Source organism: Suncus etruscus, chromosome 1, assembly GCF_024139225.1.
Source record: "Suncus etruscus isolate mSunEtr1 chromosome 1, mSunEtr1.pri.cur, whole genome shotgun sequence".
Lineage (NCBI taxonomy): Eukaryota > Metazoa > Chordata > Mammalia > Eulipotyphla > Soricidae > Suncus > Suncus etruscus.
Genome location: NC_064848.1, coordinates 164,168,601 through 164,182,792, shown reverse-complemented (window position 1 = coordinate 164,182,792; position 14,192 = coordinate 164,168,601). Strand labels below are relative to the sequence as shown.

Below are 14,192 nucleotides of genomic sequence, written 5' to 3'. Positions count from 1 at the left end.
CATATGGTCCCCCGTGCCTGCCAGGAGCTATTTCTGAGCAGACAGCCAGGAGTAACCCCTGAGCATTGCCGGGTGTGGCGCAAAAACCAAAAACCAAAAAAAAAAAAAAAAAAAAAAAGTAGCTAACTTAAAAGAGTATATAGTCAGAGTATAGATATATTAGTGATCTTTGGCTTGACTTTGCAGTGTAGTTTTTTTTTTTTTTATAAATGAAATTAACCTGGCAGAATAATTGATGAAAGCTCAGTGAGTTGTAATGATCTCCTGATCTGTTTCTTATCACAGATCTTAACAAAAAACTAAAAAAAAAAAAAAAAAGGCCAGAGAGATAGCATGCTGAAGGCATCCCATATGGTCCCCTATGCCTGCCAGGCGCGATTTCTGAGCATAGAGCCAGGAGTAACCCCTGAGCACTGCTGGGTGTGACCCAAAAACCAAAAAACCCCCAAACAAACAAAAAACTAAAAAAATAACACATTGGCCCAAAAGATAGATCAGAGCAATGGCTTAAGGACCAAAATGATACTCCCACCACAGACCCTCCTAGTAGCACCTCCAGGTATATATTTGTTGGCCCTTGAGGACTGCCAGATGTGTTCCTGCTGACCTTAGGTACTATTTTGGAGGAAGTAGTACTATATTGCTGTGCTCAAGCACCATCTGTTGAACCAACCACTATGACCTTGAGCATCACTTGATTGTTTCTCCCTTAATCTCTATTCCCCCATAATTCCAAACTATCCAGTAATGCTGAAAATTACATAGGAGAACTATGGGTGTAATTAAGTAGAAATCTCCAGAAAGCAGTCTGTCTTAAGTGTATCAACTGTGAAAACTCTCATTTGTTAAATGATACTATTTTTAATTTAAAAAGTTTTAATTTACAGTAATTTTTTTGAGCTACACTTATGAGGTCCTTTTCTTGCTTTGTGCTTGGTGGCTCTCCCAGTGTTGTTTAGGAGACTTTGTGAATGCCAGGGACAGAATTGGAGTAAGCAAGGAGTTAAGATTCTTGGTTAAATAAGCTCTGGTGCTTTGGCCTCTGGTTTGGGATTATTTGAGGAACAATGCTTCCCCAGTGGTGCTGTAGGATCCGAGGGTTAACCTAGAGGTATTTGGGAAGTGGGGCCCGATGCATGCCAGACTACATTCCAGCACTTGATCTATTTTCCCTGTTCCTGAAATAGGTTTCTGACTGAAATCTCTAGAAATTTCTCTCTAGAAAATAGCTCAGACACTTGTTTTCATGCAGTTGGCTTGACTACTGGTTAAGTCAGATGCATCCTTAATTATAACCACATCTCATAGTCATTTAGTAAGTCATAGACTAATACAGAATTGAGAAAAGCCAGTTGTACACACAATTGTATTATGTCAGCAGTGGATTTCCACTAGTCATTTTCTTTTATTCTTGTGTTGCTTTTCAACAGATGTGAATGAGAGCATGCTTTGTTACTTGAGAATTTGTGCAATGGGGTTTTGGGGGAATTGGCTAGTTTCAAAATCTTGCAGTTTTTATTTTTTTGTTTAATTTTGGACTTGCACTTGGGATTTTGATATTGACATATGTTTTGTGTTTTGACTCTTCTTAACTGTGCTCCTGTAGTTTTTTTAATTAAAAAATGATGTTTCTATTTTCATATTAGGCTGCAGTGTTCTTCAGCAGCATCTTTACAAGTGATAGGAAGTAAATTAAAATTTTTATTTAGTGTTTTAATATCAGTGCTATGTTGGATAATGTTTATATAGAAAATAGCAACATTTCTTTATGAGATCTTTGAAGTTAAAACAGTCCATATTTTAAGTAACAGTAATTTGATTGAAAGAGAAAAAAAGTAGTAGGCTTGAAAATTATAAAAAAGGGACAAAATTCCTTCATTTATTAGGTAACTACTAAATTAACCTCACTATTTGAAATACTCTAGCAAAGGTAGAAAATAATCAACAGTATGTTGTTGGTTTTTATTTTGGTTTTTAGGTCACACACGGCAGGGCTCAGGGGTTACTCCTGGCTCTATGCTCAGAAATAGCTCCTGGCAGGCTTGGGGGACCATATGGGATGCCAGAATTCAAACCACCATCCTTTTGCATGAAAGGCAAACACCTTACCTACATGCTATCTCTCCGGCCCCAACAGTATGTTGTTTTAATCTAAAAACTTGAGTTACTTTATAAAACACAGCAAATGTGATATACCTTTGAAAACTAGAAATTTTCAAGCTATCAAAGGTTTTATTACATGAGACTTTGATGCATTACCATATGTGAAAATAGCAACTTTTATGTATTTCTTTAATCTAGTTCATTATTTCCAGAATAGAAACAGTGTCTCCATAATAAGACATTTCTTTAAAATGCGGGGTACATACAGATTTCCCAGAAATGGGATCGATGAAATACACATTTCAGACAGAGCATTTACAATTCTATTTAATTTTATGCCAGAAGTGAGAGCTAAACTTGTTAGATGTTCTCTCACCTCAAAATCATAGTTTAAGATGGAGATATCTTTCTCCCCCCCTTGCTCTTCCCTTTCTTGTTATTGTGCTAACCAGGAGTCTCAAACTTGGTCCTGGTGCTCAGACACTTTATTGTGCTTATCAAGGACTCCAAATCTTGTTACACTGCTCATGTATTCAATTGTAATGCTTGCTGGAGGTCAAACATGTTGACTTTGGGGGGAGGTGGGCACATACCTTGTGGTTCAGGGCTTACTTCTGGCACTGTTTAGGTGCTACTCCTGCCAGTGCTTGCCACATGTAAGTAAGATCCCTTAACCTTTGTTATCTGGCCATACACTTTCAGATTTTGTTCTTATATGTGGGAGTGGGGAGCCACATACCTGACTGTGGTGGGTCACATACTTGGTTGCAGGGCTGGGCAGGGCTAGGGGATTCCAAAAAAGGAGTTTATGTGGGACCTGGGATTAGACTCCATACATAATTATTTACATAGGGAATTAAATTCATAATCTCATGCAGTTTTTTTTTTTTTTTTTTTGCTACTGTACCATCCCCAGTGAGGAACCAGTAATAGTTAAAGAAATCATTGTCTAGAATTTCCTGTAGTTAAGTAGGAGTACATGCACCCAGATCCAAGAGGGTCAAAGGGTCTCAGTGAAAATAGACCCAATTAGAAAAATGTTAAGACACATTTCAATCAGAATGAGGAAGGACAAAGACAAAGATAGAACATGCAAGCCACAGGTCAAAAAAGGAAAGCCCATAAGATTTCCAGCAGATCTATTGAATGAAGGCTCTAAAAGACAGAAGGGAAATGGGCTGGAGTAACAAAAATAATTCTGTGAAATGAACATCCCACCAGAAGAATGCTCTACCCAGCTAGCTAGATTATCATTTGAAGGAATGGTTTGGAGCTTCATTGTCAAGCCACAGTTTAGGAATTCATAGCTTTAAAATCAGTTTTGCAAGAAACATTAAAGAAGTTTCTTTAATTTTTAAAAAATTAATATCTTTATTAAGCACCATGATTACAAAAGTGTTTGTAGTTGGGTTTCAGTCATAAAAAGAATATCCCCCTTCATCAGTGCAATATTCCAACCACCAATGCCCCTATTACTCCTTCTTCTGCACCCCCCACCCCCCCTCCATCACCTGTATTCCAGACAGGCATAAAGAAGTTTCTTTAAGGGCCCGGAGAGATAGCACAGCGGCGTTTGCCTTGCAAGCAGCTGATCCAGGACCAAAGGTGGTTGGTTCGAATCCCTATGTCCCATATGGTCCCCCCTGCCTGCCACGAGCTATTTCTGAGCAGACAGCCAGGAGTAACCCCTGAGCATCGCCAGGTGTGGCCCAAAAACCAAAAAAAAAAAAAAAGAAGAAGTTTCTTTAAAAGACAAGACAAATGGGGCTGGAGAGATAGTACAGCCATAGGGCATTTGCCTTGCATGGAGCTGATCCAGGACGGAAGTGGTTCGAATCCCGGCATCCATATGGTCCCAGTGCCTGCCAGGAGCAATTTTTGAGCTCAGAGCCAGGAGTAACCCCTGAGCACCGCTGGATGTGACCCAAAACCAATCAAACAAAAACAAAAACAAACCCAAGACAAACTTCTCAGTATTTTGTCATTAAGCATGGCAGTTACTCTTGGCACTTTCACCCTCTGAAAGCTTAAGAAAGGTTTTCTTATTCCTAGCTTGCTAAAGATTTTATTTTATTTTTTAATAATGACTCAATATTCATTTGCATTGAATGTTCTGCTTCTATTCAGGTAAATTTTTTTGCACCTGTAGAGATTTTTATTGTATCTTTTGCTTATTAATGTAGACACTTAAGCTTCGTCTATAATGTGATATTTTCTTTTTTCTTTTTTTTTTTTTTTTTTTTGGTTTTTGGGCCACACCCGTTTGATGCTCAGGGGTTACTCCTGGCTATGCGCTCAGAAATTGCCCCTGGCTTGGGGGAACCATATGGGACACCGGGGGATCGAACCGTGGTCCGTCCTACGCTAGCGCTTGTAAAGCAGACACCTTACCTCTAGCGCCACCTTCCCGGCCCCTATAATGTGATATTTTCTAACATAAAGCCCATATTATTATTCTTTCTGTCTCTTTTTTATTTTTGTTTTTGTGTCCCTACTCAATGATATGTAGGAATTACTCCTGTCTCTGAATTCAGAAATCACTTCTGGCAGATTCAGGGGACTATATGAATGCCAGGGATTGAACCCTGATGGGCTGTGTGCAACAAAAGTACCTTATCTGCTGTACCAACTTTTATGTCCCATGTATTTCTTTTTTAGGGCACTCTTTTATATTTATATTTAAATTTTCCTTAAAGTTTTTTAAAATTCTTTTCTCCTTATTTATCCTAAGTTGTTTCTTTGTGGTATTTATCTATTTCATGTTGATTTAAAAATATATTGGCTTAGGAACTGCAAGAATAGTGTAATGAGTAGGGTCTTTACTTGAATAACCCCTGAGCATCCAAAGTGTGACCTGCCTTTAGAATTATTAGCATAGGGGACAAAGAGATATTCTAGCAGGTAGGGCTTTTGCCTTGCCTTGCATGCTGCCAAATTCTGTACCACCACATATGGTCCTCTGTGCACCAAATGATGCTAGAAATGGTGCCTGAACACTGCCAGATGTGACCCACAAGAGAACCAACCAACCAACCAACCAATCAAACAGGCTTTTTGTTTTTTTAAAAAAAGTCATATTAGGGCCCGGAGAGATAGCACAGTGATGTTTGCCTTGCAAGCAGCCAATTCAGGACCAAAGGTGGTTGGTTCGAATCCCGGAGTCCCATATGGTCTCCCGTGCCTGCCAGGAGCTACTTCTGAGCAGACAGCCAGGAGTAACCCCTGAGTACCGCCGGGTGTGGCCCAAAAACCAAAAAAAAAAAAAAAAAGTCATATTAAAGATATTGCTTAAGTATCTGCATTAATAAGTACTGAGCACCACAGATGTGATCCCACAAAATGTATTAGCGTAAATTATTCACAAAAGAGAAATATACAGTTTTTTTTTTTTTCAGGAGAGACAGGCGCCAGGTATAAGAGATAGCGGGGGGGGGGGGGGGTAGGGACCAAAGGCCCAAGTGCTCCTCATTTTCCTGGGAGATGTAGGACTAAAGCATCAAGTAGTAAGAAGGGAAAGAGCAGAGACCCTAGAAGGGTTCCTTCTGGAACCATAGTCATGAAAAGAGCCTCGATAGAAACCAGGGTAAGATAATGCTTAAGTATCTGCATTAGTAAGTACTGAGCACCAGAGATGTGATCTCACAAAATGTATTAATGTAAATTATTCACAAAAGAGAAATATACAGTTTTGAGGAAAAAATTAACTTATTGATTTGCAGTTTTGTAGAATTTTAGTTTAGTTTTAATCATCTATATGTATGTAGGTGTCACCACCTCCACAGTACCTAAAAAATAGATCTTTCTCATGCAGAATCTAAAGAAACATAATAAGGGAACAATGAATAGATAAGGACTATGCATACATGGGAGTGGGTGGGAATTGACTGAGAAGGATCTTTAAGACACAGATGGAGAGAAAAGGGTAGGTACCCTTTTGATATGGTATTGGAATAAAGAATACATGAAAGTTTAACAGTATTATAAATTCTGGAGCAAAAATTAAAATGGTTTTAAAAAGTGCCAGAGAGATAGCACAGTGGTAGGGCATTTGCTGGATGGTGATTTGATTCCCAGCATCCCATATGGTCCCCTGAGCCTGTCGGGCGATTTCTGAGCGCAGAGTTAGGAGTGAACATTGAGCCGCCAGATGAGACCCAGAAACTAGAAGAAGAAAAAAAAATGTTTAAAAAAGGGGGGAGGGGCCAGAGTGGTGGTGCAAGCTATAGGGCATTTGCCTTGCATGTTAACTTAGGACAGACCGTCGTTAGATCCCCCAAGCCAGGAGCAATTTCTGAGTGCATAGCCAGGAATAACCCGAGTGTCATCGGGTGTGGTCAAAAACCAAAAGTGGGGGGGGATTACAGATGGTCTGAGAATTGTCTGAGTTCTTGAGCATAGCTTGTGAACCCTCCCTATTCCTACCCTCCAACAGAAGAAAAACACACAAGAATAAAACACTCTTTTTTATTTATCAACAGATTGATATTTTCAGAGGAGAGTTCACTTTGGAATTGGAGCAGGGGGTGGGGGAGAAATGGGAGGAGAGAGAGAAGAGAGAGGAGAGAAAAGAGGGAGGAGAGAGAAAAACTCAATTAAGGGGGGAAACATCTAAATTCAGATTCAAGATTTAACACTGGGTCTTCCTCTTTCTGTTTCTGTAAGCAAAAGAGGTTTTATGGCCTCAAAAGGGAGCCATCTGGATCAGGGGGCTGGCTTGTAGATATGTGGGATCAGAGCATTGGCCTATGGGGAACCCACCACTAACCAATATTTATGTTGCATCTGACCTGCTGATCATGGGCCTGTACTGGAGTGAGGGCAGCTGATCTCTGAGGAGCAAATTAAACAAGTGGGACATGTGGTGGAACATTATTAGAGAAGAAATGGTCCTCTCCCATCTCTTTGGTTGGGATAGCTGTTTCTCAAGCTCTGCAGTGGTGGTGATTATTCTTGTTCCAGGCACTAGTGACTGGATCACCACTGTTTCACTCACTGCCTTTATACATGATTCTACCAACCCCCTGCTTCTTGTCCTCATGTACCAGTTGGTTTTTGGTCTTTGCTGCTTTCCCAGTTCTTCTGTTTTAATGGATATATATAATATTATAAGCTATAGGCTAAGTTTAGCATAAGAAGTAATTGAGAAAAAATAGTACTGATTCAGCTGAAGGTTTAGTGTGATTAATGTCAGTGTTGAGCTACAGAAAAATTGCTGTAATTCAAGTTACTAATATGTAAACTTAACATTCACTATATTGCCTCACTTTTGAAAAATTAGTAACTTTACTGCTGACAGTTTTTAATATAACTAATTGAAATAATAAACATTCCTCATTAGGAAGCCCAGTTCAGTAAATTAGCAATACCATCTTTTGAAAAACTGATTTCTATAGTTAGTGAAAAATAGTGAAATATAAGTGGACTGGAGCAATAATATAGCAGGTAGGGCAATTGCCTTTCATGTTAGCAAATTGGGTTAGAGCTCTAGCACCCCAGATAGTGCCCTGATCTCCGCTAGAAATGATTCCTGAGTTCAGGAACATGTGTGATCCAAAAACAAAAGAAAACAAGAAAGAAAATATTATAACCTTCTTATTTAAATTTAAGTGATTTTACTATTTAAAAAAAAATACCTGTATTGGGCTGGAGTGATAGTACAGCAGATAAGGTGCTTGTCTTGCACGTGGCAGACCTGGGTTCCATCATTCCATTCTCCCGTATGATCCCTGAGCTCCATCAGAAGTATTTCCTGAGTTCAGAGCCAGGAGTTATCACTGAACACTGCCGGGAGTGGCCAACAAAACCCAGAAAACATAATAAAACAAAACTCTGTATTTGGGGCCAGAAAGATTATTCAATGGGCTGAACAGATGCTTTACATGCTGGAGTCCCATGTTTGATCTCTAGCACTGTCTCCTGAGCCTTAGCCAGAAATAACCTCTGATCATCACTGTGACTCCAAAATAAAAATAGCAATAGCAACATAAAGCATTACAAGTTTTTTATTGGCGGGGGCAAAAAACAATGGCATTCAGGGATAACCCCTGGCTCTGATTTCAGAAAATGCTCCTGGCAGGCTCAGGGGGCCATATAGGATGCTGGGGATCGAACCCTGGTCAGCCACCTGCAAGGCAAACACTCTACCCACTGTGCTGTTGCTCCAGCCCTAACATTGCAAGTTTTAAGTATTAAGTTTTTCAACATTTGTGATAACTTTTAGGAAATTTGGGATTTAGGAAAATTCTTGTTTTTATATGTTTTAAATTGTTGTGAGGAATAGACTTTAAGCAGCCATATAAATACTTGTATAGAAAGTGAAAAGTGCAGTGAGGAGTGGTTTATTTTATGAACACAAAGTAAATTAGCATGTAAATATTAAATTATGATTTATACTTCTGAAAACAGGAGTTGAGAGCTTATTTACTTACAATTTGAGAAGTTTTTATTATAGAAAAATTAAAAATATACACTTAACAAAATATATTTCTCAGGGCCATAGTGATACCATTTGCCTATCATGCATCCATCCATCCTGGGTTTGACCTCTGGTATTCCATACAGTTTCTCGAGCACCACAGAATGTGGCCACCAAACCAAACCAAACCAAAATGCATCCCTCTACTTTAAGTAATTTTTTGTAATATTTTTTTAGTAAAAAAAGTGTATATTTGAGTATACAATTTTATATACATAATACACAGTGAAGTTTACTGGTTAATAGTGGCTTCAGTTATCTCCTAATTATAATGTTTTTTATAGATTTTCATAAGATACTTATTTTCATGTGTATTTATGTTTAAAAATTATTAGTATGAGAAGGATATTTTAAATTCAGAATATTGGAATATCCCAAGATTTATGATAAATTATTGTTTTTTTTTTCTTTTTTTCTTTCTAGGTTGCAAGAATTGACGGTTTGTTCAGAAGATAATGTTGATGTTCATGATATAGAATTGTTACAGTATATCAATGTAGATTGTGCAAAATTAAAACGACTTCTGAAGGGTAAGTTTAATTATATACTATATATGAAATTAATTACTGGGTTGAAAAATAATCTACATTTTTGTACTACTATTTGTACCACTAGGGATATCCCAATGAACCCAAAACACCATGTAGAAAAAAGCCCTGTACATTCCTTTGTTTGTCACAGCACTATTTATAATAGCTGGAATCTGGAAATAGCCCACGAGCCTGGTGAACAGATTAGTGGCTGAAAAACTGTGGTACATTCACACAATGGAATACAACACAGCTGTTAGGAAAAATGACATTGTGAAATTTTCTTAAACATGGATGGATATGGAGAGTAATAATGCTGAGTGAAATGAGTTAGAGAGATAGTATGATAATAATGTTCAGAGACATTAGAAATGAAGGCCAGGAGGATCAGTCTCCGGTAGGAATCTATCCACAAAGAGTGATGATGAATACAGTGAGGGTAGAGAGTAATCCACTATGACAATGATAGTTGGAACTTACACTCTGGACAAGAATTGGGTGCTGATAGTGGGTAAAATGATACGCATGGTGTTCTTTATTAACAGTGCAAATGAGAAAAAGAGAGAGGAGAGAGAAAGAGATGGGGAAGTGGGAAGGAAACTGGGGATATTGATGTTGGGAAATATGCACTGGTGAAAAGGGGTCTACATTCTATGACTGAAACTCAACCATCAACAATTATATAAACACTATGCTTAAATAGTGTAACATTAAAAAATAAAATATTTTGAACATACTAGTTATACTTAGATTTTAAGCAGAACATCAAGAGAATTTTAAAATGCCATTTAATAGTGTCCATATAAAACATTAATACGTATGGATCAGCAATTTTATACAGCTGAAACAAAGCCATTTATGTTCTTTGTTGAGGGGAGTACACGTAGTTAAGTTCAGTGCTTACTCCTGGCTTTGAACTCAGAGATAAATCCCAGGGGCTCATATGTGCCAGGGATTGAACCCTTGTTGACTGCAAGCAAGGCAAGTTCCCTACCTATTGTACTTATTGCTCTGGCCCCAAATATTTACATTCTTGTAAACTAAAGTTATCTTAGTAAATTAAAATTTAACCTCTAAAAACCGAAATAGTAGAGAAGAAAATGGGTATAAATCCTTTTTTTGGAGGGGGAGGTGTTGGGTCACCCCTAGCAGCACTTGGGTTACTCCTGGCTGTGGCTCAGAAATCGCTCCTGGCAGGCTTGGGAGATGGGATGCTGGGGATCAAACCCGGGTCCATTCTGGGTCTGCGACATGCAACACATATGCCCTACTTCTGTGCTATCTCTCCAGCCCCAATATCATTTTTCTAATTAAGTCCTAAGAGAAGATGTTTTGTCAAAATAGCAAAGTTTCATTGTAGAATGGAATCAGAAAATTATAACTTTGTAACAAGAAAGAATTGATATCAAGGTGATAAACTCACCTCAAATTGTTAGAGTTCATATTTTGCATGCCAAGGTCCAGGTTTGATTCTTGGCTTCAAGAGGGAGAGATAGTGTATGGGGGTAAGGAGTTTGCTTCTGGTGCAGCTCTCCTCCATCACATCTAGTCGCCAGCACCACATATAGTTATCCAAGTACCACTATCTAAATAGGACATGTAAATAATGTTTCCACAAAATGACTCAACATTGTTTTTTTATTTTATGTAATTTTAAAGCTTTGAGAGATGGGCTACAGTGGATAGGGTATTTGTCTTGTATGGGGCTAACCCAGGTTTTATGTCAGCACTTCGTATGGTCCCTCTAGCCCTGCCAGGAGTGATCATTGAGTATAGAGCCTGATAATGTAGTTTGAAATATTTAATTAGAAGGAACTGAGAAAAACTTGTAGTAATTACAATGTAAACTAAGTATAAATAACACATAAACTTATTTCACAGAAATGTTTACATTTCTGTACTTTCACAAGCTTGGGGGTGGCATTTGGTTCAGTTCTTCTGAAAATCAACTTGGAAGTTTTGTTGAGCGTCAAAAATATCCTTTTGTGACCTGAGCAGTGTCTTGCTAGTGTCTGAAACTGGTTCATATCCAAAACCATCTGACATCCTGGACAAAGCTAGGTGCTTCCTGGAAGTCACTGAGCATCACCAGGGTGGCTAGGTAATTCCTGGCACCTCAGGACTGGGGAGACAAGTTGGGGAGTTTAACTCTGGAACAGCATAAACCCATACCCCAGCATTACCAGGGACCCTTTGTTGACTCCCAATGCTATTTTTACCAAAGATGGTTCACTGATTGCATTGTCAGATCCTATTATTGAAGGCCAGACCAATTCTAAGGAGTGACTCTCGGCCCCTGAACACCTTTAGGGAGTTCTCCCTATAAAAACAAATTGTTGTTTAAAATGACTGAAGGAAATATCTTAGAACAACCTTTGCAGTTCAAGGCATAATTGCTTTTATTTGATTTTCATTGTGTTTTTTTTACTGAAATATTATGTTTAGTGGACATCAACACATTGTAACTTTGGTTTGTATTAATTTTACCTTTACATTACTTATACTGAAATAGAAATTTGTATGTAAAAAACCAACTTGTTATTTTTACTAGTTGCTTTGAATTGTATTTGTATTAACAAGTATAAAGTTAATTTAAAGTCTTTATTTTTTTCTAGAAACAGCATTTAAATTTAAAGCCTTAAAGAAGGTTGCACAGTTAGCTGTTATAAATAGCCTGGAAAAAGTAAGTTATAACTTCTCTGGTATTAAACTAGTTAATTTTTTGTTAAAATTTTTTTTTGTCTTTTGTCTTTTATTCTTTTTATTTGTTTACTTGTTTGTTGTTGTTGTGGGGCCACACCCATTGACGCTCAGGGGTTACTTCTTGCTATGTGCTCAGAAATCGCTCCTGACTTGGGGACCATATGGGACACCGGGGGATCAAACCACGGTTTGTCCTAGGCAGACGCCTTACCGCTTGCGCCACTGCTAAGGTCCCTGTCTTTTGTATTTTAAATCAAAGTGTCATGACTTGGGTCAGAGCAATAGTACAATAAGTAGGGCTTTTGTCTTGCATGCAGATGAGTCAGGTTTAGGAGTGATTCCTCAGTGCAGAGCTAAGAGTTATCCCTGAGCACTGCTGGATGTGGCCAAAAAAAAAAAAAGTCATGATGTCTAATTTCAGATTAAATTTTAGGAAGAAAATATTGTGCTGTTGTGCATGAAATTATGTTTGTGGATATAATTGGACATATTTCATTTACTATGTTAAGAAAATATAACTATTTATAAAAAAGTGTTTTGATTTTTTTTTTTTTTTTTTTTAGGCATTTTGGAACTGGGTAGAAAATTATCCAGATGAATTTACAAAGCTATACCAGATTCCACAGACTGATATGGCTGGTAAGGATGTTTTTATTTTTAATTTTTCTTGTAAATTCTTATTTATGACCTAAATGAATTCTCTTGCTTTCCAAATCATTTTAATTTGCTGTTACAGTTTTTCAAATGTAAAATTTCTCAAAATTTTTCAATTTATGTCAAATAGGAAATATTCTTTCTAATATTTCTAAAAATATCCTGTTTCTTTTCCTTTCTTTTGAACAAATAGGCAAGAGGTTTGAAATGAAGCTGGACTATGTAATTAGAGTTGTGGTTTGGATATTTGTTTTTACTTGTTATAGAAAAGCACTTTCTTGTATGTAGTCTTTATATCAAGGGAAATATTTATAAAATAATAATGTTCTTTTTTTTTTTTTTTTGGTTATTGGGCCACACCCGGTAACGCTCAGGGGTTACTCCTGGCTATGTGCTCAGAAGTTGCTCCTGGCTTGGGGGACCATATGGGACACCGGGGGATCGAACCGCGGTCCATCCAAGGCTAGCGCAGGCAAGGCAGGCACCTTACCTTTAGCGCCACCGCCCGGCCCCTAAAATAATAATGTTCTTACCTAGAATTTCTTGAGACATACCTTCCAAGGCAGAGGAAATACTAAAGAACTTTGATCATTTCTTTTGAAAAGATGATCTTTAGTTACGTAACAGTTTGCTTAGGTACTGCACTTTAAGACTAAATAAATTTGGTCTTTTTTTTTTTTTTTTTTTCATTTGTTTTTGTCTCACAACTGGCAATACTCAGGGGTTACTCCTGGCTCTGCACAAAGAATTACTCCTGGCAGTGCAGAGTGACCAGATGGTATGCTGGGGGTTGAAGTAGCATGCAAGGCAAGTGCCCTACGCCGTGTATTATTGCTCTGACCCACATGTTGGGTCATTTTGAAATGTGTGTGAGTTTTTCAGTAGATCACAGATAAATTTTCTGACACATAGACAGAATAACATTGTTTTTCTGTTTATTTAAATGTATTTATTTAGTTGTTTAAATGAACATCCAAGTTTTTTTAAATCTGACTTTTGGTATTTTGGATTATGCTTTTGAGATTTTTGCCTTCTCATCTAATGATATTGTTAATGTTTTCATCTTTAATTAGAGTGTGCTGAAAAACTATTTGACTTAGTGGATGGTTTTGCTGAAAGTACCAAACGGAAAGCAGCAGTTTGGCCACTGCAGATTATTCTCCTTATTTTATGTCCAGAAATAATCCAGGATATATCCAGGGATGTGGTTGATGAGAACAACATGAATAAGGTAAGGAAGTCAAAAGTTATTTTTATTATATCTAGAAGTGAAGTAGCTGGTTTTACTCAAAGTGATCCCAGATCATAGAGCCAGAAGTAAGCCCTGATTATAGTTGGCAGTTGTGTGTCTCCCCGCCCCCCCAATACCCAAAGAAAACAGTTTCTTAGGGTATTGACTTAATAAAGCAAGTAAAGTTCATGACTTGCATGATGCTGACCCAGATTCCACTTCTGAGACATCAAACTACTTAGCCAAGACTGATTGTTGACTATAGAACCAGAAGTCTTTCTCTGTTTCTCTCTATTTTTCTGTTCCTTCTCTCTGTGTCTCAGGAAAAAGGTTTAATTGGGGAGGGATTACTCAGGAAGTGGAGGAGAGAGTAGCGCACTCAAGAGAGAGAGCTCAGGCTTCTCCAAAGATGGAGAGAACCCCAGTACCGATCCAGCATGAAAGTAGGAAATTACACATCTCCAAGGGGTGATGCAGGCAACGTATGCATGTGCCC

General features: G+C 38.0%; 1 protein-coding gene across 1 annotated transcript in view; it reads left to right on the top strand.

The window, feature by feature from the left end:
* Nucleotides 1-14,192, top strand: part of NF1 (neurofibromin 1) — a 304,781-nt gene that overhangs the window by 73,917 nt on the left and 216,672 nt on the right. Inside the window, 4 exon segments of the mRNA XM_049772767.1 lie at nucleotides 9,002-9,108; nucleotides 11,724-11,791; nucleotides 12,375-12,450; nucleotides 13,539-13,696. Of these exon segments, the coding sequence (XP_049628724.1) occupies nucleotides 9,002-9,108; nucleotides 11,724-11,791; nucleotides 12,375-12,450; nucleotides 13,539-13,696 (409 nt within the window).